The 27,475-nt window shown below is 36.6% G+C and overlaps 1 protein-coding gene across 1 annotated transcript; it reads right to left on the bottom strand.

Moving 5' to 3' along the window:
• Positions 1 to 305: 305 nt before the first annotated feature.
• On the bottom strand, positions 306 to 27,475 carry Phm (Peptidylglycine-alpha-hydroxylating monooxygenase). Its single transcript, XM_073957015.1, has 8 exons — positions 27,269 to 27,475; positions 26,356 to 27,192; positions 18,065 to 18,122; positions 17,914 to 18,001; positions 11,972 to 12,044; positions 11,721 to 11,902; positions 11,318 to 11,656; positions 306 to 573 (listed from the first exon to the last, which is right to left on the bottom strand). The coding sequence occupies exons 2-8, from the start codon at positions 26,584 to 26,586 to the stop codon at positions 405 to 407; spliced, it is 1,140 nt and encodes a 379-aa protein (XP_073813116.1). The 5' UTR covers positions 26,587 to 27,192; positions 27,269 to 27,475; the 3' UTR covers positions 306 to 404.

Here is a 27,475-nt window from a genome sequence, read left to right as displayed (position 1 = left end):
AGAATTTTAATTCCATTGTCACTCCACATTTGAGGCCAAATGTCCCCTTCTTTTTTCAAAAAATCCCTATTTGATTTTCTTGTTTTTCTTTTCTACATGTTGTATATATCCTTAATTATATATATATATATATATATATTTTTTTTTGTTTTTCTATGATAAGTTTCCATGATTTGCACATATTTGTCCCTATTAAATATTTTTTGTGTTTTTCTTGTTTGTGATGTTTTTAACAATTATTTCATATGTTGTAGTATTTTTTTTCTAATTTTTTTGTTTAGTTAATAATAGTATAAATAAAGCTGTTTGTTTTTCTGTTGATTTGTGGTTTTTGTGGTTGTTGCTGTTTTGTCATGGTTTTACCCCACCTTGTGTCCCTCTCTTTCGCGTCGGATCTTCTAATCTTACAATGTGCTTGCCTCTTTGTGTGGTATATTATTCAGACCCACATCCGGATTACGCCAATAATAATTAGGTGGTCCTTGGCTAAAGCAATATTTCATATTCAGGGGTTCATCATTCTCCACATAGTACATCAGATAGAAATTGCACATTTCATCATTGTTTGTGGCACTGGAATTAGACAAAGTATGAAAGAAAATTAATCGCTAAGAAAATTGAGGGGAAATTATTGTCACATAATGATAGCTCCTTAAAGTATGCTAAAGTAGAGTATGTTTGGTTCCTATCTCTGCTGTACAGGTCGCCCATGCAGTAGTTCAATTTAATTATTCACTGAGAGGAACAAAAACGAGGGATTTTTTTCACTGCAAAAACTCAAGATTTGAACCCACCAAGCGTGAATTTTTAAGAATATTTTTGTAGCTTATTTAGGTCCACCAAGCGTGGATTTTTAAGAATATGTTTGTAGCCTACTTAGGTCCACCAAGCGTGGGTTTTTAAGAATATTTTTTGAAGCATATTTAGGACCACCAAGCGTGGATTTTTAAAAATATTTTTTGAAGCATATTTAGGTCCACCAAGCGTGGATTTTTAAGAATATTTTTGGAAGCATATTCAAGACAACCAAGCGTGGTTTTTTAAGAATATTTTTTGAAGCATATTCAAGACCACCAAGCGTGGATTTTTAAGAATATTTTTTGAAGCATATTTAGGTCCACCAAGCGTGGATTTTTAAAAATATTTTTTGAAGCATATTTAGGTCCACCAAGCGTGGATTTTTAGGAATATTTTTTGAAGCATATTTAGGTCCACCAAGCGTGGATTTTTAAGAATATTTTTTGAAGCATATTTAGGTCCACCAAGCGTGGATTTTTAGGAATATTTTTGGAAGCATATTTAGGTCCACCAAGCGTGGATTTTTAGGAATATTTTTTGAAGCATATTTAGGTCCACCAAGCGTGGATTTTTAAGAATATTTTTGGAAGCATATTCAAGACAACCAAGCGTGGTTTTTTAAGAATATTTTTTGAAGCATATTTAGGTCCACAAAGCGTGGATTTTTAAGAATATTTTTTGAAGCATATTTAGGTCCACAAAGCGTGGATTTTTAAAAATATTTTTTGAAGCATATTTAGGTCCACCAAGCGTGGATTTTTAAAAATATTTTTTGAAGCATATTTAGGTCCACCAAGCGTGGATTTTTAAAAATATTTTTTGAAGCATATTTAGGTCCACCAAGCGTGGATTTTTAGGAATATTTTTTGAAGCATATTTAGGTCCACCAAGCGTGGATTTTTAAGAATATTTTTGGAAGCATATTCAAGACCACCAAGCGTGGATTTTTAAGAATATTTTTTGAAGCATATTTAGGTCCACAAAGCGTGGATTTTTAAAAATATTTTTTGAAGCATATTTAGGTCCACAAAGCGTGGATTTTTAAAAATATTTTTTGAAGCATATTTAGGTCCACCAAGCGTGGATTTTTAAAAATATTTTTTGAAGCATATTTAGGTCCACCAAGCGTGGATTTTTAAAAATATTTTTTGAAGCATATTTAGGTCCACCAAGCGTGGATTTTTAAAAATATTTTTTGAAGCATATTTAGGTCCACCAAGCGTGGATTTTTAAAAATATTTTTTGAAGCATATTTATTTTTAAAAATATTTTTTGAAGCATATTTAGGTCCACCAAGCGTGGATTTTTAAAAATATTTTTTGAAGCATATTTATTTTTAAAAATATTTTTTGAAGCATATTTAGGTCCACCAAGCGTGGATTTTTAAAAATATTTTTTGAAGCATATTTAGGTCCACCAAGCGTGGATTTTTAAAAATATTTTTTGAAGCATATTCGAGACCACCAAGCGTGGATTTTTAAAAATATTTTTTGAAGCATATTTAGGTCCACCAAGCGTGGATTTTTAAGAATATTTGTTGAAGCATATTCAAGACCACCAAGCGTGGATTTTTAAGAATATTTTTTGAAGCATATTTAGGTCCACAAAGCGTGGATTTTTAAAAATATTTTTTGAAGCATATTTAGGTCCACAAAGCGTGGATTTTTAAAAATATTTTTTGAAGCATATTCGAGACCACCAAGCGTGGATTTTTAAAAATATTTTTTGAAGCATATTTAGGTCCACCAAGCGTGGATTTTTAGGAATATTTTTTGAAGCATATTTAGGTCCACCAAGCGTGGATTTTTAAGAATATTTTTGGAAGCATATTCAAGACAACCAAGCGTGGTTTTTTAAGAATATTTGTTGAAGCATATTCAAGACCACCAAGCGTGGATTTTTAAGAATATTTTTTGAAGCATATTTAGGTCCACAAAGCGTGGATTTTTAAAAATATTTTTTGAAGCATATTTAGGTCCACAAAGCGTGGATTTTTAAAAATATTTTTTGAAGCATATTTAGGTCCACCAAGCGTGGATTTTTAAAAATATTTTTTGAAGCATATTTAGGTCCACCAAGCGTGGATTTTTAAAAATATTTTTTGAAGCATATTTAGGTCCACCAAGCGTGGATTTTTAAAAATATTTTTTGAAGCATATTTAGGTCCACCAAGCGTGGATTTTTAAAAATATTTTTTGAAGCATATTTAGGTCCACCAAGCGTGGATTTTTAAAAATATTTTTTGAAGCATATTTAGGTCCACAAAGCGTGGATTTTTAAAAATATTTTTTGAAGCATATTTAGGTCCACCAAGCGTGGATTTTTAAAAATATTTTTTGAAGCATATTTAGGTCCACCAAGCGTGGATTTTTAAAAATATTTTTTGAAGCATATTTAGGTCCACCAAGCGTGGATTTTTAAAAATATTTTTTGAAGCATATTTAGGTCCACCAAGCGTGGATTTTTAAAAATATTTTTTGAAGCATATTCAAGACCACCAAGCGTGGATTTTTAAAAATATTTTTTGAAGCATATTCGAGACCACCAAGCGTGGATTTTTAAAAATATTTTTTGAAGCATATTTAGGTCCACCAAGCGTGGATTTTTAGGAATATTTTTTGAAGCATATTTAGGTCCACCAAGCGTGGATTTTTAAGAATATTTTTTGAAGCATATTTAGGTCCACCAAGCGTGGATTTTTAGGAATATTTTTGGAAGCATATTTAGGTCCACCAAGCGTGGATTTTTAGGAATATTTTTTGAAGCATATTTAGGTCCACCAAGCGTGGATTTTTAAGAATATTTTTGGAAGCATATTCAAGACAACCAAGCGTGGATTTTTAAGAATATTTTTGGAAGCATATTCAAGACAACCAAGCGTGGTTTTTTAAGAATATTTTTTGAAGCATATTTAGGTCCACAAAGCGTGGATTTTTAAGAATATTTTTTGAAGCATATTTAGGTCCACAAAGCGTGGACTTTTAAAAATATTTTTTGAAGCATATTTAGGTCCACCAAGCGTGGATTTTTAAAAATATTTTTTGAAGCATATTTAGGTCCACCAAGCGTGGATTTTTAAAAATATTTTTTGAAGCATATTTAGGTCCACCAAGCGTGGATTTTTAGGAATATTTTTTGAAGCATATTTAGGTCCACCAAGCGTGGATTTTTAAGAATATTTTTGGAAGCATATTCAAGACCACCAAGCGTGGATTTTTAAGAATATTTTTTGAAGCATATTTAGGTCCACAAAGCGTGGATTTTTAAAAATATTTTTTGAAGCATATTTAGGTCCACAAAGCGTGGATTTTTAAAAATATTTTTTGAAGCATATTTAGGTCCACCAAGCGTGGATTTTTAAAAATATTTTTTGAAGCATATTTAGGTCCACCAAGCGTGGATTTTTAAAAATATTTTTTGAAGCATATTTAGGTCCACCAAGCGTGGATTTTTAAAAATATTTTTTGAAGCATATTTAGGTCCACAAAGCGTGGATTTTTAAAAATATTTTTTGAAGCATATTTAGGTCCACCAAGCGTGGATTTTTAAAAATATTTTTTGAAGCATATTTAGGTCCACCAAGCGTGGATTTTTAAAAATATTTTTTGAAGCATATTTAGGTCCACCAAGCGTGGATTTTTAAAAATATTTTTTGAAGCATATTTAGGTCCACCAAGCGTGGATTTTTAAAAATATTTTTTGAAGCATATTCAAGACCACCAAGCGTGGATTTTTAAAAATATTTTTTGAAGCATATTCGAGACCACCAAGCGTGGATTTTTAAAAATATTTTTTGAAGCATATTTAGGTCCACCAAGCGTGGATTTTTAAAAATATTTTTTGAAGCATATTTAGGTCCACCAAGCGTGGATTTTTAAGAATATTTTTGGAAGCATATTCAAGACAACCAAGCGTGGTTTTTTAAGAATATTTTTTGAAGCATATTCAAGACCACCAAGCGTGGATTTTTAAGAATATTTTTTGAAGCATATTTAGGTCCACCAAGCGTGGATTTTTAAAAATATTTTTTGAAGCATATTTAGGTCCACCAAGCGTGGATTTTTAGGAATATTTTTTGAAGCATATTTAGGTCCACCAAGCGTGGATTTTTAAGAATATTTTTTGAAGCATATTTAGGTCCACCAAGCGTGGATTTTTAGGAATATTTTTGGAAGCATATTTAGGTCCACCAAGCGTGGATTTTTAGGAATATTTTTTGAAGCATATTTAGGTCCACCAAGCATGGATTTTTAAGAATATTTTTGGAAGCATATTCAAGACAACCAAGCGTGGTTTTTTAAGAATATTTTTTGAAGCATATTTAGGTCCACAAAGCGTGGATTTTTAAGAATATTTTTTGAAGCATATTTAGGTCCACAAAGCGTGGATTTTTAAAAATATTTTTTGAAGCATATTTAGGTCCACCAAGCGTGGATTTTTAAAAATATTTTTTGAAGCATATTTAGGTCCACCAAGCGTGGATTTTTAAAAATATTTTTTGAAGCATATTTAGGTCCACCAAGCGTGGATTTTTAGGAATATTTTTTGAAGCATATTTAGGTCCACCAAGCGTGGATTTTTAAGAATATTTTTGGAAGCATATTCAAGACCACCAAGCGTGGATTTTTAAGAATATTTTTTGAAGCATATTTAGGTCCACAAAGCGTGGATTTTTAAAAATATTTTTTGAAGCATATTTAGGTCCACAAAGCGTGGATTTTTAAAAATATTTTTTGAAGCATATTTAGGTCCACCAAGCGTGGATTTTTAAAAATATTTTTTGAAGCATATTTAGGTCCACCAAGCGTGGATTTTTAAAAATATTTTTTGAAGCATATTTAGGTCCACCAAGCGTGGATTTTTAAAAATATTTTTTGAAGCATATTTATTTTTAAAAATATTTTTTGAAGCATATTTAGGTCCACCAAGCGTGGATTTTTAAAAATATTTTTTGAAGCATATTTATTTTTAAAAATATTTTTTGAAGCATATTTAGGTCCACCAAGCGTGGATTTTTAAAAATATTTTTTGAAGCATATTTAGGTCCACCAAGCGTGGATTTTTAAAAATATTTTTTGAAGCATATTCGAGACCACCAAGCGTGGATTTTTAAAAATATTTTTTGAAGCATATTTAGGTCCACCAAGCGTGGATTTTTAAGAATATTTGTTGAAGCATATTCAAGACCACCAAGCGTGGATTTTTAAGAATATTTTTTGAAGCATATTTAGGTCCACAAAGCGTGGATTTTTAAAAATATTTTTTGAAGCATATTTAGGTCCACAAAGCGTGGATTTTTAAAAATATTTTTTGAAGCATATTCGAGACCACCAAGCGTGGATTTTTAAAAATATTTTTTGAAGCATATTTAGGTCCACCAAGCGTGGATTTTTAGGAATATTTTTTGAAGCATATTTAGGTCCACCAAGCGTGGATTTTTAAGAATATTTTTGGAAGCATATTCAAGACAACCAAGCGTGGTTTTTTAAGAATATTTGTTGAAGCATATTCAAGACCACCAAGCGTGGATTTTTAAGAATATTTTTTGAAGCATATTTAGGTCCACAAAGCGTGGATTTTTAAAAATATTTTTTGAAGCATATTTAGGTCCACAAAGCGTGGATTTTTAAAAATATTTTTTGAAGCATATTTAGGTCCACCAAGCGTGGATTTTTAAAAATATTTTTTGAAGCATATTTAGGTCCACCAAGCGTGGATTTTTAAAAATATTTTTTGAAGCATATTTAGGTCCACCAAGCGTGGATTTTTAAAAATATTTTTTGAAGCATATTTAGGTCCACCAAGCGTGGATTTTTAAAAATATTTTTTGAAGCATATTTAGGTCCACCAAGCGTGGATTTTTAAAAATATTTTTTGAAGCATATTTAGGTCCACCAAGCGTGGATTTTTAAAAATATTTTTTGAAGCATATTTAGGTCCACCAAGCGTGGATTTTTAAAAATATTTTTTGAAGCATATTTAGGTCCACCAAGCGTGGATTTTTAAAAATATTTTTTGAAGCATATTTAGGTCCACCAAGCGTGGATTTTTAAAAATATTTTTTGAAGCATATTTAGGTCCACCAAGCGTGGATTTTTAAAAATATTTTTTGAAGCATATTTAGGTCCACCAAGCGTGGATTTTTAAAAATATTTTTTGAAGCATATTCAAGACCACCAAGCGTGGATTTTTAAAAATATTTTTTGAAGCATATTCGAGACCACCAAGCGTGGATTTTTAAAAATATTTTTTGAAGCATATTTAGGTCCACCAAGCGTGGATTTTTAGGAATATTTTTTGAAGCATATTTAGGTCCACCAAGCGTGGATTTTTAAGAATATTTTTGGAAGCATATTCAAGACCACCAAGCGTGGATTTTTAAGAATATTTTTTGAAGCATATTTAGGTCCACAAAGCGTGGATTTTTAAAAATATTTTTTGAAGCATATTTAGGTCCACAAAGCGTGGATTTTTAAAAATATTTTTTGAAGCATATTTAGGTCCACCAAGCGTGGATTTTTAAAAATATTTTTTGAAGCATATTTAGGTCCACCAAGCGTGGATTTTTAAAAATATTTTTTGAAGCATATTTATTTTTAAAAATATTTTTTGAAGCATATTTAGGTCCACCAAGCGTGGATTTTTAAAAATATTGTTTGAAGCATATTTATTTTTAAAAATATTTTTTGAAGCATATTTAGGTCCACCAAGCGTGGATTTTTAAAAATATTTTTTGAAGCATATTTATTTTTAAAAATATTTTTTGAAGCATATTTAGGTCCACCAAGCGTGGATTTTTAAAAATATTTTTTGAAGCATATTTAGGTCCACCAAGCGTGGATTTTTAAAAATATTTTTTGAAGCATATTCGAGACCACCAAGCGTGGATTTTTAAAAATATTTTTTGAAGCATATTTAGGTCCACCAAGCGTGGATTTTTAGGAATATTTTTTGAAGCATATTCGAGACCACCAAGCGTGGATTTTTAAAAATATTTTTTGAAGCATATTTAGGTCCACCAAGCGTGGATTTTTAGGAATATTTTTTGAAGCATATTTAGGTCCACCAAGCGTGGATTTTTAAGAATATTTTTGGAAGCATATTCAAGACAACCAAGCGTGGTTTTTTAAGAATATTTGTTGAAGCATATTCAAGACCACCAAGCGTGGATTTTTAAGAATATTTTTTGAAGCATATTTAGGTCCACAAAGCGTGGATTTTTAAAAATATTTTTTGAAGCATATTTAGGTCCACAAAGCGTGGATTTTTAAAAATATTTTTTGAAGCATATTCGAGACCACCAAGCGTGGATTTTTAAAAATATTTTTTGAAGCATATTTAGGTCCACCAAGCGTGGATTTTTAGGAATATTTTTTGAAGCATATTTAGGTCCACCAAGCGTGGATTTTTAAGAATATTTTTGGAAGCATATTCAAGACAACCAAGCGTGGTTTTTTAAGAATATTTGTTGAAGCATATTCAAGACCACCAAGCGTGGATTTTTAAGAATATTTTTTGAAGCATATTTAGGTCCACAAAGCGTGGATTTTTAAAAATATTTTTTGAAGCATATTTAGGTCCACAAAGCGTGGATTTTTAAAAATATTTTTTGAAGCATATTTAGGTCCACCAAGCGTGGATTTTTAAAAATATTTTTTGAAGCATATTTAGGTCCACCAAGCGTGGATTTTTAAAAATATTTTTTGAAGCATATTTAGGTCCACCAAGCGTGGATTTTTAAAAATATTTTTTGAAGCATATTTAGGTCCACCAAGCGTGGATTTTTAAAAATATTTTTTGAAGCATATTTAGGTCCACCAAGCGTGGATTTTTAAAAATATTTTTTGAAGCATATTTAGGTCCACCAAGCGTGGATTTTTAAAAATATTTTTTGAAGCATATTTAGGTCCACAAAGCGTGGATTTTTAAAAATATTTTTTGAAGCATATTTAGGTCCACCAAGCGTGGATTTTTAAAAATATTTTTTGAAGCATATTTAGGTCCACCAAGCGTGGATTTTTAAAAATATTTTTTGAAGCATATTTAGGTCCACCAAGCGTGGATTTTTAAAAATATTTTTTGAAGCATATTTAGGTCCACCAAGCGTGGATTTTTAAAAATATTTTTTGAAGCATATTCAAGACCACCAAGCGTGGATTTTTAAAAATATTTTTTGAAGCATATTCGAGACCACCAAGCGTGGATTTTTAAAAATATTTTTTGAAGCATATTTAGGTCCACCAAGCGTGGATTTTTAGGAATATTTTTTGAAGCATATTTAGGTCCACCAAGCGTGGATTTTTAGGAATATTTTTTGAAGCATATTTAGGTCCACCAAGCGTGGATTTTTAGGAATATTTTTTGAAGCATATTTAGGTCCACCAAGCGTGGATTTTTAGGAATATTTTTGGAAGCATATTTAGGTCCACCAAGCGTGGATTTTTAGGAATATTTTTTGAAGCATATTTAGGTCCCCCAATCGTGGATTTTTAAGAATATTTTTTTAAATTTATTTAGGTCCACCAAGCCTGGATTTTTAAGAATATTTTTTGAAGCATATTTAGGTCCATCAAGCGTGGATTTTTAAGAATATTTTTTGAAGCCTATTTAGGTCCACCAAGCGTGGATTTTTAGGAATATTTTTGGAAGCATATTTAGGTCCACCAAGCGTGGATTTTTAGGAATATTTTTGGAAGCATATTTAGGTCCACCAAGCGTGGATTTTTAAGAATATTTTTTTAAATTTATTTAGGTCCACCAAGCCTGGATTTTTAAGAATATTTTTTGAAGCATATTTAGGTCCACCAAGCGTGGGTTTTTAAGAATATTTTTTGATGCATATTTAGGTCCACCAAGCGTGGATTTTTAAAAATATTTTTTTAAATTTATTTAGGTCCACCAAGCCTGGATTTTTAAGAATATTTTTTGAAGCATATTTAGGTCCACCAAGCGTGGGTTTTTAAGAATATTTTTTTAAATTTATTTAGGTCCACCAAGCCTGGATTTTTAAGAATATTTTTTGAAGCATATTTAGGTCCACCAAGCGTGGATTTTTAAGAATATTTTTTTAAATTTATTTAGGTCCACCAAGCCTGGATTTTTAAGAATATTTTTTGAAACATATTCAGGTCCACCAAGCGTGGATTTTTAAGAATATTTTTTGAAACATATTCAGTTCCACCAAGCGTGGATTTTTAAGAATATTTTTTGAAACATATTCAGGTCCACCAAGCGTGGATTTTTAAGAATATTTTTTGAAACATATTCAGGTCCACCAAGCGTGGATTTTTAAGAATATTTTTTGAAACATATTCAGGTCCACCAAGCGTGGATTTTTAAGAATATTTTTTGAAACATATTCAGGTCCACCAAGCGTGGATTTTTAAGAATATTTTTTGAAACATATTCAGGTCCACCAAGCGTGGATTTTTAAGAATATTTTTTGAAACATATTCAGGTCCACCAAGCGTGGATTTTTAAGAATATTTTTTGAAACATATCCACCAAGCGTGGATTTTTAAGAATATTTTTTGAAACATATTCAGGTCCACCAAGCGTGGATTTTTAAGAATATTTTTTGAAACATATTCAGGTCCACCAAGCGTGGATTTTTAAGAATATTTTTTGAAACATATTCAGGTCCACCAAGCGTGGATTTTTAAGAATATTTTTTGAAACATATTCAGGTCCACCAAGCGTGGATTTTTAAGAATATTTTTGTAGTCTATTTAGGTCCACCAAGCGTGGATTTTTAAGAATATTTTTGTAGCCTATTTAGGTCCACCAAGCGTGGATTTTTAAGAATATTTTTGTAGCCTATTTAGGTCCACCAAGCGTGGATTTTTAAGAATATTTTTGTAGTCTATTTAGGTCCACCAAGCGTGGATTTTTAAGAATATTTTTGTAGGCTATTTAGGTCCACCAAGCGTGGATTTTTAAGAATATTTTTGTAGCCTATTTAGGTCCACCAAGCGTGGATTTTTAAGAATATTTTTGTAGCCTATTTAGGTCCACCAAGCGTGGATTTTTAAGAATATTTTTGTAACCTATTTAGGTCCAACAAGCGTGGATTTTTAAGAATATTTTTGTAGCCTATTTAGGTCCACCAAGCGTGGATTTTTAAGAATATTTTTGAAGCATATTTAGGTCCACCAAGCGTGGATTTTTAAGAATATTTTTGTAGCCTATTTAGGTCCACCAAGCGTGGATTTTTAAGAATATTTTTGTAACCTATTTAGGTCCAACAAGCGTGGATTTTTAAGAATATTTTTGTAGCCTATTTAGGTCCACCAAGCGTGGATTTTTAAGAATATTTTTGAAGCATATTTAGGTCCACCAAGCGTGGATTTTTAAGAATATTTTTGTAGCCTATTTAGGTCCACCAAGCGTGAATTTTTAAGAATATTTTTGATGCATATTGGGTCCACCTAGTGTGGACTTTTAAGAATATTTTTTAATCATATTTAGATTCCACCTATACAATGTCATTAGAAACTTCTCCTGTATTTGTTTTCCTTACCCAATTTCTGTATATCTCTTTCGATTACTTTCCATGGTACATCTCGCCGCAATGGTATCACCCTTAACAATTGGTTCGCTATTCATTACCGGGTAAAACATTTGTGGTGTCAGGGGATCTCGCTTGCCCAACAGGGTCCAATGATTCATGCCATGATCATCGGTACGTACACGATAACCGGAAACCACTTTACCCAAACTGTGAGTGTGGGTACGATATGCAATGGGATGAATGGTTTTGTTTTCATTAATTTCACACGCCGTTTCCATATGTTCCACGGCCATAGGAGGTATCACGCCAGCAGTACCCATTAACAAGACACCAGCCAATTTGTTCATGCTAAGAAGGAGAAATAATAAAATTATTATCGGAGATATGGGGGAAACTGAATTTTTCAACTTACGGTTTCTCTGTGTAATGGATAAAGACTCCCGAATCATCGGTACTGCCATCCTTGAACTTTGCTATACTGGCATAATGCACCTGTAATACAATATATTTTATGGGTGAGTCCTCTCCCACCTTAAAGCCAACTCCATCGGGCAATTCCAATTTAGGGGCATCTCTAGCCCAGGCATATAAAATCTGTAACATATTATGAAATGATTCCATGATTATGTTGTATTCTAAAAATTGTCTACAATGTGCGCTTACCTGTGAATGTGATTGGACCCCACAAGGACTTGCTGTTTCTTCGGAAGACTTCTTTGCCATTTCACCACAATTCCTGGAAAAGTTTAAACGAATATACAGTCATTAAGGCGATTTAAAACTAACTCAATTTTTTGGCTGAAACTTGGGAAAGGTATTAATAGACCTAAAAAAAGAACTCTGTCGCGAATCAGAGGAAGCCTAATAGAAGATCGATAGCATCAAAACATGATTCAAACTGATTTGTAAGACAGAAAATAGCTTTTCGTGGAATGTCTAAAAATTAACTATTCATGCAGTGGAAGCCGACGTTACTAAACGGAACAAAGCGATGAAAGTTTGCCTCGGATAGAGAATGATATCAAGCTCCGCCTTCAAAAATGCTACATTTCATGGGAGACTTGTTTTGTATCATTGAGTGCAGTGCCTATTTTATTTTTAGTTCAATGATATGGGTACTTCTTTTTTCGGAAAGTCTGAAGGGCGTCCTGAAAAGAGCTCCACAACACTGAGGGGTTTCAACCCCTGACCCCTAGGCTGAGACTCGAACTTATACAGGGCAATGAAGAAAGAAAAAATCAAATGCGGGTTGTGGAATCTGTAGAGTGGGTAGTGCCTGTTCCGTGATCTTTATGTACGCGCTGGTATGGAGAAGTATCCGGCCCATGAATTTGTTCGGTCTGTCAGATTCGTATCCACCACATATAAATGGGTGGTCTTCCCAGGCTACTCTGGTCTCCAGGACTACTGCGATAGCAGTTAAGTTGCGGCTGCTGTGGCGCCGGGCTCAGACCACCTTCTTCTTATCGTCTCCGCTAACATACCACCCTGACCGCTATACTTTTCTCAACCATGGAAAATTAGATTAACAGGGGTTCAGAGAATTTACCACTGATTCAGAGAGCGGTCCATTCGCTTAGAACCTAGGGTACCTGAGAGAATTATCTCAACTGCAGCTTCTCGCTACAAACCGCTGGCCCGGAGCTAGGAAATGGGCGTCAAGAGCTTAGTGGTACGAGCTACGGAGACACAAGTATTAGGGAACTTACATCTGAATTAAACAGCGTAGTAGGCGAGCATAAACAACATTGTACAGGATTGGGGAAAATTGTGGGCAAAGGATAAATTACTCTGTAGTACGAGAAAGAAGGATTATAGTGTGGCTGTTATCGGAATCACTTTCGAATACACAAAGTCGGACAAAATTTCCCAGCAAGAACTTCGTCATACGAACACTGACTGCCCACGAATAGGGAAACTTGCTCTTGAAGTCAACAAGCTAGTCAACTTGTGTACCAATCCCCCAGGTTCTTTCGTACCGGATTGATCCGTCCCGGCTGCCATCTCAGTGTACATATGTTTGTATTTGTTTCGCTTTTCTGTGTTGGGAGCAGCATATCCCGGAATGCCTGCTCCGAATTCTTTTGGTCCGTGCCGGGACGGAGGAAAACCCAGGTCCAATATACTTGTGCACGGTTTGTCACATCCGCATCTTCACCCACATCCAACCTTCGGTGAGATGCAATAGATGTCAGGATTGGGTGCATCTAAGGGGTTGCTCTGGACTTGTCCACGTGAGGGACTACGGCAGGGACTATGTTGCTGCATTCTGTGTGAATACAGTCCCCAGTGAGTCGTCATCGGATTACGAAACTCCCTCGTCGTCTGATTATGACACTTCCCCGCAGTCCCCTCGACAACAATCGCACATGCAGAGTTTAAAACCAACGGTGTTGTCCCAATCCTGGAAATTGCAATTTAATTGCAATGGACTCCGAGGTAAGATCGAGGAAATAGTAGATTTAATGAGTCGAGAAATAGCTGAATCTCAGATTACGTGCCTAACATTAGCCCGCTTTTGGAAGGTCATAATCGTCTGGTCCTGGAGGACTTTAATGCGCATCATGAGATGTGGCATTCGGCCCTCGGAAACGATCAGAGAGGTACAGCGCTGGCTGAGCAGATTGATAGCTCTACGTTTTGCACGGTCAAGGAGGACGCCCCTACCAGAATTATAGGAGAGTGTCACAGCTCGCCAGACATAACCATCGTGTCAGCTGGTCTGACAAATGACGTTTCCTGGCAACCCGTCATTTCACTTGAATGAGACCATCTCCCCATAATTGTCCCCATTAGCAGACCACCCGATTTCATTACCTCTGAACGCCGCACATTCGTCAATCATAAGAAAGCTGAGTGGCCGGGTTTCAGAGATTTCACCAATCACCGCTTCAGAGAACTGTCCAATCCTTCTGATGTTCGGGTAGCGGAAAGGACGTTCCGAGACATCATCACTGCTGCAGCCGCTCGCCATATCGAATGCCCGAAGTAAGGCCAAATATCCCAACAGAGGCGACGGGATTAGCAAATGAGCGTGATGAGCTTCGTCGAACCAACCCCAATGACCCCAGAGTCAGGGAGCTGACACTGGAAGTTAACAGGCTGGTCGGCGAGCATAAGCGGAACAATCATCTGAAGAGTTGCAACATTAGAACCGGTATAGGTGAATTATTAGCAACGGTTAACTCACTCTCGAACCCTGGAAGAAGGGAAGATGGGACCTCAGTCACATTTGGCGACGTTACGTCGACTGACCCGAATAGGTGCGCAAGTTATTTGAATCAACAGTTTGTCGAGCACCCCGAGAGTGACAGGGCGAAGAGAAGAGTATTACGTCGCATCAGATCTCTTCCTGCCGAGGAGGAACCACCACAGTTTACAAAGGATGATGTTACCAATGCCATCAGGAACGCTAAATCATCCAAAGCGTTGGGCCCTGATGGAATCTCCATGGTAATGCTGAAGCAGCTGGATGAGCCGGGACCGGAGTATCTGACTAAAGTTCTCAACTTGTCGCTATCCACCCTCATTGTTCCCGAATTCTGGAAAATGGGCAGGGTGGTCCCACTACGGAAGCCCGGCAAGGATGCCAGCAAAAGTGAATCGTACAGGCCGATTTCGCTTTTGTCGCCCGCAGCAAAGACGCTTGAGGCCTTAGTCAGAAATAGCTATCAAGTTGCCGATCATCATTCCGTAAGCACCACAGCACGACAACTGCGCTGCACGCCATTACCACTCATATTTGTCAAGGAATCAACCAGAGACGGCCGTGCGATAGAACAGTGATGGTGGCGCTTGACTTATCAAAATCCTTAGATACAGTCCGGCACTCCACGCTGTTTGAGGACATTGAGCAGACAACCCTCAGGTCAAGCTTGAAACGTTGGATCGTCAGTTATATGTGTGGACGCCTGTCGTACGTGGAATTCAGGAACAAGAAGTCCATACCCCGTTTAGTGAAACAAGGAGTTCCCCAAGGTGGGGTGATATCGCCGGAACTGTTTAACCTCTACCTCTCCTGTATTCCGCCCCCTCCAGGCGGCATCGAGATCGTAACGTATGCGGATGATTGCACGATCCTGGCGTCAGGTATCTTCTCTAATGACATCTGTGAGAGAATGAACTCCTATTTAACCGATCTTACCACCTTTTTCCACGCGAGGAATATACAGATTTCCGCCACAAAATCTACAGCCACTCTGTTTACCACATGTACAGCGCAGTTTGGAAGAGAATTGAATGTCGTGGTCGACGGTAGCAGAATTCCGACCACAAACTGCCCCACAATGTTAGGGGTCACATTCGACACTAATTTCAAGTCCTGCGCGCACGCCACAGCTATCTGCGACAAACTGAAAAGTAGGAACAAGGTCCTCAAGTCCCTGACCGGCAGCACTTGGGGTGCAGATAATAAAACCTTGTTGACCACATATAACGCGATAGGTCGGTCTGTGGTAAGCTATGCGGCGCCAGTTTGGTCCCCGGGATTATGTGATACGAATTGGAAAAAGAATCAAACCTGCCAGAATGCCGCACTGAGAACAGCAACAGGGTGCCTCCTCAAGTCTTTAGTGGACCATCTACATGAGGAGGCAAAGATTCATCCAGTAAAGCAACACAATGAGATGTTTCGTTGCAGTACTTGCTTGGGTGTTACTGTGAGAGCCATCCCAATCACTATCTGCTGGCTAGGCATATCAGGAAGAATATTCATGCTCTAGAGAGGGAGGTCCAACAATATTGGAGAGAACCCCTAGATCAACAGGCATATCAAGCAGGTTTAAATAGTATTCACACGGATGCAGTTGCTAAGGTCATAAGCAAATATAGTGTGAATAAAGTCCTCGAAATACATCCCCATCTATCGCGGCTGAGGAGCGTCAACTGCCACGACAAACTAGAGTAGTTTTGGCTCAACTACGCTCGGAATATTGCAGTCGCCTAAATTCTTATTGGGCGGAAATCGACCGCGCCGTGCAAGACATCTGACCAGTATGAGGCATGGGCCCGCACGACTCAAAACACCTTTTCAACAGCCCAGTCAAACCTACTCATCTAACTCCGGTTTATCTGTGGTTACATCCCATCGAAGCAGCCACTTTCCTGGAACTGGAGATAGACCCAGAGCCAGATTGAACAGAAGAACGAACATACAAACATAATAACAAACACTGTTACAACAACAACAAAAAGATTGGTACAGGATTGAGAAAATTGTGGGCAATGTTTAAATCACTCTCAAATTCGGGAAAGAAGGATCCTAGAGCAGATTTTTAGATGACGTGACAGATCCGAAGACGTGTGTGTTTTTGTATTCAGCAGTTTATATAGCACAACGAGAGTGATAAGGAGAAAAGTGTTCTATGCCGTACAAGAGTCCTCTCAGACGAGGTACCACCACTATTTTCGATGAGCGTAGCAGATTTGATCCGAACAGCGAAAGTTCACAAGATGATCCCGCAATGGAACCTTCTTGAGGCACTACCCCTCCAAGTGATGTGAAACTGTTTAACAGTTTCCCAACAGCATGAATTTCGGAATATGCACATTTCCACAACAACATTACACGACATATCCACACATATCAGTCGAGGACTGAGCCAGAAAAGACCGTGCGACCTAACATGGCTCCGAAGGCATTCTATGTCGTAAACCATACAATCTGTTCGAGGAAAGAGAAAAGACTTTCCTCCAGCCATGGTGAAAACGTTGGGTAATCGTTTGTGAAAGTCAGATATAAGAAGTCGTAGACCCGTAGAGTGAAACAAGGAGTGATATATCCGCGGGGTGATATCACCGCAACTATTTAACCTCTGCCTTTCTGAAATGCCGTACCCTCCAGAAGTCATAGAGTACAATCTTGGCGTCGTACCCTTTTGTAGATCTTATTTGTGATAGGTTCATTATCTACACTGTGTAGTTCTTCCAACAGAAGAATATAAACTATTCGCCGCTGAATCTACTGACACATAGATCACCACCTGGACGGCTGAAATGAACAAATTGGTCGATGAGCATTAACTACCCTAAAAATTGGGTATAATGTTCGGCAGATGTTTAAATCGTCATCGCAAGTCCCAGCTATTTGTGACAAGAGTAGAAGTAGAAATATGGTTCTCAAGTCGTGAGCCGGCTATACTTGGGGAGCTGACAAAAAAGCCTTGTTGACCTCTTTTAAAACAATAGGCCGGCCTGTGACAAGCTATGCGGCAGTGCAGTGTGTATGCAAACGTTAGAGCTACCCAGTGGTCCGAAGAATATTCAAACCTGTCAGAATGCCGCCCTGAAGACTGGAATAAGGTGCCTCCTCACAACGGTGCATCAGCACAATAAGATGTTGTCGGGTCTTCATGACACCCGTGGACCATCTTCATGAAGAGGCGAAGTTTTTGTAGGTGCATCAGCAAGAAGTCGTTGATGCAGTATCAGTTTGAGTGTTATCGCCGCGAGCATCCATGTCACAATCTAGTGGCTTCTTCTCCCACCAAGACACGTTAGGGAAGATAATATCGATAGAAAACACTATCAATCGATAGTGACTTACAATATAAAGTATAGACACAATCGATAGTGCCCTCGATTTTGTTGCCTGTTCTAATACTTACCATACAGTTTTACTGGACCCAGGCTCACCGCATCCATACAGCAACATATGATGCGCCGTATTCATGGTAGCGTTTGGTTCATAACCGACTGAAAGAGTAAATTAACTTAAAAATCGTTCATCTACGTGGAGTTACAATAGTCTCTTCTTACCTATGTAATAACTTTTGGTGTAGTCCACTTTTATCGGTGTACAAAGATATAGTTCAGGCTAAAAAATAATAAAAAAAAAGAAAAATTAATACATACACATTTAAAATGTTACAAAGAATTTGAATTGTTAATTAAAATTTGCGAAGAAAAATTAAAAACTAAAAAACACTAAAAAAGAACAATTATTTTATGTTGCTTTGAAAGAAGGGAGTATCTTTGGTATTCTATACAAGGCCTCAACATATACATTAGAGAGTGACTCAAAAAAAAAATTAAAACTCCTACACCTAATTTTTTTCCATTTTATACTAAAATCTTATATAAGAAATTTTATGGCGATCGATTACCGTTAACACGTGCCAATTCAGGGATCATTGTTTCCATTGAAATTCGTATGGGTTGCCTAGGGTTCTTTTCACGAAAATTCTCTAAGCGCCAATTACAGTCCAATCGATGAAAAAGCTTTCCAGTTCATTGTCGTGGTAAAAAAAAAACGATTCGTACAAAAATGTATGGAAGTTAAGCCATTGGGGTAATACTCCAGACTTAAGCAGTCAATGAGATTGAATCCTCAAACAAAAAACAGCGGATGGCATGCGCAGGGGAATTTTAAACAAAATTCCAACAACAATCATTCACAGGCAACTGTGGAGATGTTATTTCAACTTATAGAATTCGATGAATTCTTAGTTGATATGTGCTGGCATGTTGCAAAATATTTTGTTTTGGTGTTTTTTGGGAAAGCCGAAAAATAATCATTTCAAAAACTGAAAAGCCAATTGATAATTCCCTTCGCCGGGATGAAATCATGATATTGGTAGCGGTCAGTAAAATTTTGCAACACTGTCAGTTCGTTTGAAAAACATTACATTACATTACATTACATTACATTGCAATCAATGAGATTGAATCTTCAAACAATAAACAAAACAAACAAAAAGAAATTTTTTGTCATTCTAATATTCATATTCACAAATAACATGATCCTTATTTCCAATAATCGATTTTGGAGGGCTCTTTTATAGTATGAATCCATACTTATGTATTTCAGCATCTTTAGCATATTTAAGGTACTAATCTGCCGACTTAGCTTCACAAATACCGCCTGATTTATTTTAAATAAACAAAAACAACAATTAAGACGATACTTGTTTCTATTAAAATCACGATTTGTCGCAAACTGTGAATCGAAACAAACAAACAATCGTTTCATTTGATAAGAACAAATGGGAATTACCTCTCAAGACCATTAAACTGAGAACGTGTAGGATGAGTGGATGTGTGTGTGTGTGAAGAGTCACATTAGGTCGTTTCAAAAAAGAAAACGAATAAAATAATTCAACATTGATTTGTCGAAGCCGTATCTACTTGTCACTTTCAAAAAATCGAAAAAAAAAAATATTGGCTTATTTTGAAGTATTGGTGCAAAATTGACTGAGATATGATTTTTGGATAGGAACAATTTATTGTGATTTGTATGTGGTATAGAAACTTTAAACGCGTGTTTCTTGAAATTACGTTTTTGAAGTCGGTGCCAACGATAGCTCGAAAACGCATTGACCGACCTTCATATGGTTTGGTGAGCTTATTAAATATGTACATAAAAATATTGTCTCTTAAAATCCCATGGATAGCTCACGTGTCAAATGACGAGGTTCTACGCAGATTAAACAGAACAAGAGAACTCTTCAATCATATAAGAAGGAGAAAAATGGCATATCTTGGGCATATATTGCGAAACTCAAAATCTCTTCGAGAGAGTTTCAGAAAGAAAGGCTTCTTCTATATACTCCCTTTCTGGGAGTAAGCGAGTTTCTATGGACCCTTTCGGGAAGAAAGTGAACTTCTATACACCCTTTCTAAAAGAAAGGATACTTCTATAGACCCTTTCTGAAAAAAGACGTTTTTATAGACCCTTTCTGAAAAATGATGGTTTTAAGACCTCTTATGAAAGAAATGGTGCTTCTATAGACCCTTTCTGGAGTGAAACGAGCTTCTACGGACCCTTTCTGGAAGAAAGTGAGCTTGTATAGACCCTTTCTGACTGAAAAGGTGATTTTATAGACTCTGTTTGGAAGAAAAGTTGCTTCTATAGAACCTTTCTGAAAGAAGGAGTGTTTATATAGAAGCAACTTTTCTCTCAAAAAGGGTCTATTAAAGAAAAAAATTCTTCTAAATTTTTGTACTGCAGGTAGTCTTTTTGGTCCATATTACAATGATGTAATCTTGTTGTACAATGGCCTGAAAGTTCCACAAACCCGCGCCCAAGTGGCGTTCTTATAAGACAATTTCAGACAATTTGGAGTCGATTTAGCAATGTCCGTCCTTCTCTCTGTCCGTCTGTTTGGCTGGCTTGTACACACGATAACTCTCGAACGGACGAGCCGATTGGGTCCAAAATTTGGCTTTCTTAATATTTTGTCCAAACTTAGTTTAAGTGCGAAGATGGGGGTCTATCGGTCCACAACTTCAGGTACCTCCCCACAAAAATTCGAAAATGTTCGGAAAATTTGTGCGCAGGATAACTCTTGAAGAGAGTAACCGATTTGGTCCATATTTTTCATATCGTGGAACTAATATGGACTCTATCCGTCCACGCCTTCGGGTACCTCCCACACAAAATTTCGGAGAAGCTCAGTTTAGGACCTGCTCTCGGATCGTTTTGATTTTTGTTATAGCAACTTGTATTCGCTGCCACCATTACGAAGGTATAAGTTTTATCAGGGGCAAGCCCATAATTCTTGAGAAAATAGCCAGAAAGTTGTAAAAATCCCCTATGGCACCATATGTTGCGGTTGGAGCGCACGATAACTCTCGAACGGTCTAAAATTTGACCATCATAATATTTTGTCTTAACTTAGTTTAAGTTCTAAGGTGAGCTATATCGGCCCACTCCTTTAAGTACCTCTTCCACAAAAGTTCGAAAATATTCGGAAAATGTGTGCCCACAATAACTCCTGAAGGCAGGCTTGAATATGGACTATATATGTCAACTCCATTTATCTTTGTTGTAACAACTTACATAAGCTGGCCCCAAGTTTTTTAGGGGCAAGTCTTCTCCTTAGGGTACCTTCCCCACAAAAGTTCAACATTTTTGTTAAGCGCAGTTTAGGATCTGTTCGAAGAACCTTTTGAAAATTATACCGATCCTATTCTTTGTGGTCCTGTTTAAGCGATTTAATGTTTTTCGTGGGCAAGTCCATGCTTCCTGACATCGTGGCCCAAAACCTCTAAGTTATACGGTGAACAACTGAAATGACTGGTGGGCACAAAATATATAAAAGGAATGAATCCCAAAATATGATCCACTTAATTAACTATGTCGGTCCATTTCTTCAAGTACATCCTCCGCAACACGTTTTAGCTTCAAACCAAATATATTTTTTGTCGGCAAATTTCAAAAAGGGCTACAAAATCCATAATCTGTAGATTCGATATTGTCAATAGATTGACCTTTCAATTCACATAGGCTGAGGGTATATCTCTGTTGGCCGAATGATACTTTTTTACTTGTTTATATAGCCCCCTTAGAACGATACCTTCCGATTTTCGGTATTTTGAAGGGTTTAGCCTCAATTCGGTATTTGGTATTCGTTGGGGGGTTAACATTTTTTGGTCCACGTCTTCATATAGCTCAATTCGGAAAATTGCAAATATTGGTCCATGTTTTGGAAAGAACAAAGATGTCGCCCATATAATCTCTTTTAAAGAGAGTATTATCAGTTATGATATTCTGCTCCTGTAAGCAATAAGATGAAGAGCTTAGTACTTCAATAAACGAAAGGAAACTAATTGTTCCTTTTTACTTCAATACATTTCGTGGTGGAGGAAACAAAACAAAATTTCGGCCCGGCCGAACTTAACGCCATACAGAAATCGATATTCCTAGCCAAATCCCCCATTTTTTGTTCTCACCGATTGTTAATATATATCGTCACCATAAATGCCGGAAGACGTAACCCACAAAAATAAAACTTTACAGGAGAAGCAAAAAACGTTAAAAAATTAAAAACTGTTTTATGGAATATTAATCTTATGAAGGCGAGTATATGGGATATTATCGATCATATACGAAGGGGAATTAGTAGTGAAACCAAAACCGCTGAAGTGCTTAGTTTTGAGATCCTCCATTACAACAAAATCGGCCATATTATCCCATTTTCCAAAATGCCATTTTTTGAATAGCATCGTTGTTTTTGAACGTAGAAGCTTGAAATTTTGCCAGAGCATGTATTTTAGCTTTATGTATCAGATTCCACCAAAAAAGGAATTTCGATTTTCATGTCGGTTACGTCTTCCGACATTTATGGTGACGATATATGGGATTCCATAGTAAACATATTGAAATTAAGGAAATAAAAAAATTCGGTAAAAAATTCGGTTTGGACGTGGCGTGCTCCTAAAGACACAAATTGTTTCCCAATTTGGGAAAATACGTTATTTTTGCGTATTTCTGGAGAAAGAAACAGCTATTCTCGGAAAGTATAACAGATATTATGTTCATTGTTTTTCTTTTTAGGTAAATAGGATTGTTATCTTTAAGAACCGTTTTAACAAATTACCTCAGCGTTTATTTTTCCTCAGGTACTAAGTTTTAGTGAAATTCCATATTTAGTGGTAATGTTGGCGACATTTCCTGAGTATTTCAGCCTTGAAAAACTTCTCCATAAGTGGTGTCTTAAGACACGCCGTTCGGACTCGGCGATAAACAGTAGGTCCCATATCATTGAGCTAAATATGAATCGGGGTGCACTCATTGATATGAGAGAAGTCTCCCTTGTCCCGTATGTGATGTTGTGGAACAATGTTTTTTTTTTTTGTTTTTTTTTAGGGAACTATATGGAACAATGTTTGGTATTCACAGAAAGATGCCCGAGAGTATCTTCTTTCAGCCCATATATACTTATGCACCCGTCCCGTTTCGTCCGTTTAACACCTTTTAAATAAATTGAAATTAGATGGGTAAAAATGTGTGTTTTTATACCCTCAGCATTTATACTAACGAAGGTATGTATATACACTTTCATACGGGCAAAACTGTACTTCATCGAAATAATGGTTTTAGACCACAAGTATGTTTAGACGAAATCCGTTTCAGAAAATTTGGAGTTGATTTAGCCATGTCCGTCCGTCTGTCTGTCGGGCTGGAGCGCACGATAACTCGCGAACGGATCAACTGATTAGGTCCAAAATTTGGCTTTCGTAATACTTTGTCCAAGTTGAAGTTCGAAAATGGGCTATATCGGTCTACTCCTTCCAGTACCTCCAACACAAATGTTCGGAAAATGTGTGTGCACGATAACTCTTAAAGGGAGTAATGGATTTGGTCCATACTTTGCACATCGTGAAATTTTTACTAGTCTTAGATGAGGTTCCAATATGGACTCAATCGGTCCACTCCCACATACAATTTCAGAAAAGTTCAGTTTAGGACCTGCTCTCGAATCGCTTTGATTTTTGATGTAACAATTTGTATTCATTGTACCCTGTAAGACGGTACAAGTTTCATCAAGGGGGAGTCCATACTTCCTGATAAAATAGCGTGCGTAGTGGTGGGAGCGCAAGATAACTCTTGAACGGATCTGCAGACTCGGTTCAAAATTTGGCCTTCGTAATATTCTGTCCAAACTTACTATAAGTCTTGGTAGTGGTACTTTGATTTTAAATATTAAATTGCGAATATTGCATCCAAGCCCACTGTGCAATTGTTTTCTAATTTTTATTAGATAGAAAGATTTTTTGATCAATATTAAAGAAGTAATGAGCATATCATTCCATTTAGTTTTTACAGAATTCTTTTTCAAAGCACGATATCTCTGGAACCTTTAGTCAAAAAATCTGAAAATATACTAAAATGTTTTGCTGAGGAGCAGCATCAACACAGCAAAAATTAAAGGAAATCAAAAACCATTTTGTGGAAAAGAGTCGGATTTCACTCAGAAATTCCCATATATACTTTATAGGGTCACCGACATTGAGCGTTGTATCCTACTTAATTTAGGCTTTGTGGTAAATGATAGGGAGTTCATAACGCAATGCTGTCATAGTGACCGTAATTTGAACAGTCGTAACGCCCGTCACCAGTCCCGGACTCTTTCGAGTTCAACTGGTAATACGAGTTGTTGTTGCTGTTTTTGGACGTCCACTACGTGGTTCACCTTCAATGCTTGTACGATCACGTTTAAATTCAGCAACCCAATTTTTTACTGATGCATATGAAGGAGCACTTTCACCCAACACATTCACCATATCATTATGAATTTCTTGTCCCGATAAACCTTTTTTTATGTAAATATTTAATGACAGCACAAAATTGCGGATGCGTCTTTTTTGAACATCTGTTTCTATATGAAGGAGTTGCCAGATCGAAACGAAATTTAACATGTGTTCATAACAGAGATGGAAGTTTCCAAAACACTTAACTTTTTTCTGTTTATACCGCGCTTTTTGTGCTAGGCTAAGAAGTTTCCGAACTGCCCTCGTAGTCTTTGGCTACGAAGTCGGCGGAAGCTTTATTCTGTGGGTCACCAGTCCCGGGCTCTTTAGAGTTCAAGTGGTAGTTGTCTTTGGCTACGAAGCTGGTCAGAGGATATATTCTTTGGGTCACCAGTCCGGGACTCCTTAAGTCCAGCTGGTAGTAGTCTTTGGCTACGAAGCTGGGCAGAGACCTTATTCTGTGGGTCACCAGTCCCGAATTATTTGGAGTTCAACTGGTAGTAGTTTTAATACTACGAAGCCTGACCGGAGTCTATACTCTGGTACTGCTGGTGTCAGGAGCCCCTAGTTCTCAAAGATCTAGCCTGGCAGTTTGGTGCAGGCCCCTGTTGGGAGCATCGCGTTGGCTGTGGTTTATACCCATATCGCGGGTAGAGCTTTGGCTCAAATGTGGAGTTGCATTATCAACCGGGTGCCTGACCCATAGCAAGGCAGTGGTGTTAGATAGGCTCCGCCCCAGAACCAAGGGTGTGAACACGTCCAAATACGTGGGAACGAATTGGTACTTACACTTGTGTTGAGGGCGCCGTTGGACGCATGGTTTCCGTCCGGTGTTGAGAACACCGTGAGGTTAGGCTGAAAGGCAGGTACCCACGTTAAACTCAGCATATCTGTCATAACGCCCGGAACTATTTGTGGGTCTTATGTCCGTTTGGCGTTATGTCAGGTCGCCCTTGTTCACATTACTTTTCTAAAGCCGATACTTTCCTAATTAAGTACAACTGTTGCTAAATGACCTAATGTTATTTTGCTTATATTTACATTTGTGCATGAGTAGCAATAAAGAATAAAGTATTTTTAAACTGAAATCAAGATGACGATCTGTGATGTGTGGTGGTGCAATTGGAAATTTATAGCATTTACTTTTTTTTCTTTCTTCTTAAAAGAAAACATTTTAAAATTCTAGACAAGAGACAATATTAGTAATAAAACTGAATTTTTTGGACAATACCAAAAAATGTTTTTACTTTCAACAGCTGAGAGAGAGTTACCGCAGGGCGAGGAGAAATTAGACAACGAAAAAAGGTAAACACTCTACATAAATACGGGATACAGACACAAAAGACGGCTAAAACAAAACCGAAAAATAACAGGCACCACAACAGAATTCTGTGTGGGTTAACAAAGGCGGTTAAAGGTGAAAAAGGAGAAGAAGAGCACGTATCTGGGATTTTCTTAAATCATCAATGAGTGTGTGTGTGTGCAAGCGTATGCTTGAGTCTGTTAACCGGGTATTCTATGGATACACCTGTGAGTGTTCTGACAACAATAGACTTGAACAAAATAATGACAAACACTTGACTTGATATTATCAAAACGGTATTTAAAGTATTTATTTTCTGAAGTTCAGAAAATCACTTGATAAGCACCGGCAGTGAGTGGAGTATTTGCATACGTGGTGCGTTTGTTTTTATGTGTGTATTAGACTCGTTTCCATATGAAAAACTGCCACCTGTTAAGTTTTCCTTACCCACACAATACAATACAATGAAATGGAATGAATACATCAGCAGCCTACAATATGGTTATAAAAACAACAACTATAACTGTGTGACACTGCTGTTGTTGTCGTGCTGTTATTTTTTTGGGGATTTATTATCAAGAATATGCGGGATATACAATTTGTGCCATATTGCGCCTACTGATATCCCTGTGCAAAATTATTGTGTGGGTTGTGTTTTTCGTCATATATTTTCTAGGTGGGTGTTGTGGTGGGCCGTCAGGGTGGGAGGGAGTCATTAATTTTAGCACCGCACCACGGGGTGGTTGGGTGGCTGATTTGATTTGCAACTTACCGTTTTTGGCCGCACATTTGGCATTAAGAATGGAAATCTCCCCACTTCATGATTCAGCTGTTCCCTCACTTGGTCACTGTAGATGGAATTGTATTCATCCTCATCCAAGATACCATATGTTAGCTGCAAACAACTGGCGGCCAAGACCATTAAAGCTGTTAACACTTGTAGGCTCCGCGGAGCAGTCGTCACCATCCCTGAGTAAACTGACATTTTAGCGATGGAATTCATTTTCTTTTCTTGCTTTTTGTTTTTGGAGATTCTTTGTGTATTCCAGAAAGAGGGAACTTTTGCTTTCACAGTTATATTTTACAATATTTCTTTGTTATTTTTTTGTTGTAATTTGCTTAAATGTAACACTTTGTTGTTGTACCACCTTTTTATGTTTCTTATTATTGGCTTAAATATTTAACTTGTATTGACATTTGTTTTGTGTTACTTGTTGTTGTTGTTGTAAAATTGACACTAGACGTTATTTTGTTAAATTTTCTTTTCTTTGTTGTTTTTTTATTTCTTATTGAGTAGTAGAACTTGTGCGCAAAAGATTTCCACAATAATTATTAACTTAATTTATACTACAAAAAATAAATAACCAAAAAATATGTGTACTTGTCGAAATTATTTCAAGACTTTTTTCTCCGTTCTATTCTGTGGTGCTATGCGTTACTAATTTTATTCTCCAGCCTTCCGTCAATGGTGGTTGTCGTCGTAGTCTCGTCGTTCGTTCGTTGAATTGTTTGTTGTGTACAATTCTCACTACTCTCAGAGCTGGTTTTCCAAAGTGTCAAAAAAAGATAACCAAGCAACCAACCAACCGAGATGCTTAATAGGAACATTCTGGGACATGGAATCATGGTGTATAAGTCATGGGACATTGTTAAAATGAAACATTGTCAAAATCAAACAAACTCACACACACTCACAACTGCTTAGCCACACTCTGCTCCGTTGCTTATGGCTTTCTCTTGTAGGTGGGAGCCAAGTTTTTATTGTATACTCGTACCAGACCAAAAAGAGCGTGTTTGGCCTACCACAATCCACCGCCTATTGTGCTCTTTAAGCGCTGAGTGGGCTCTCTTATTGAATTGAAACAGCTGTTGCCTGTTTTGTTGGACAATGT

The sequence above is a fragment of the Musca autumnalis genome, unplaced genomic scaffold (genome assembly GCF_047663935.1).
Source record: "Musca autumnalis isolate F117 unplaced genomic scaffold, ASM4766393v1 scaffold_5, whole genome shotgun sequence".
Taxonomy (NCBI): Eukaryota; Metazoa; Arthropoda; class Insecta; order Diptera; family Muscidae; genus Musca; species Musca autumnalis.
This window is presented reverse-complemented; position numbering and strand designations above follow the sequence as displayed.

What these genes read in the sequence shown, in the direction of transcription:
- Phm (XM_073957015.1), bottom strand. Translation starts at nt 26,586, where the DNA reads ATGAATTCCATCGCTAAAATGTCAGTTTACTCAGGGATGGTGACGACT. An exon ending in CAAATGTGCGGCCAAAAACG is followed by an intron (nt 18,123 to 26,355) that starts GTAAGTTGCAAA and finishes ATTATTTTTTAG; the next exon opens with CCTGAACTATATCTTTGTAC. An exon ending in ATCCATTACACAGAGAAACC is followed by an intron (nt 11,657 to 11,720) that starts GTAAGTTGAAAA and finishes TCTCCTTCTTAG; the next exon opens with CATGAACAAATTGGCTGGTG.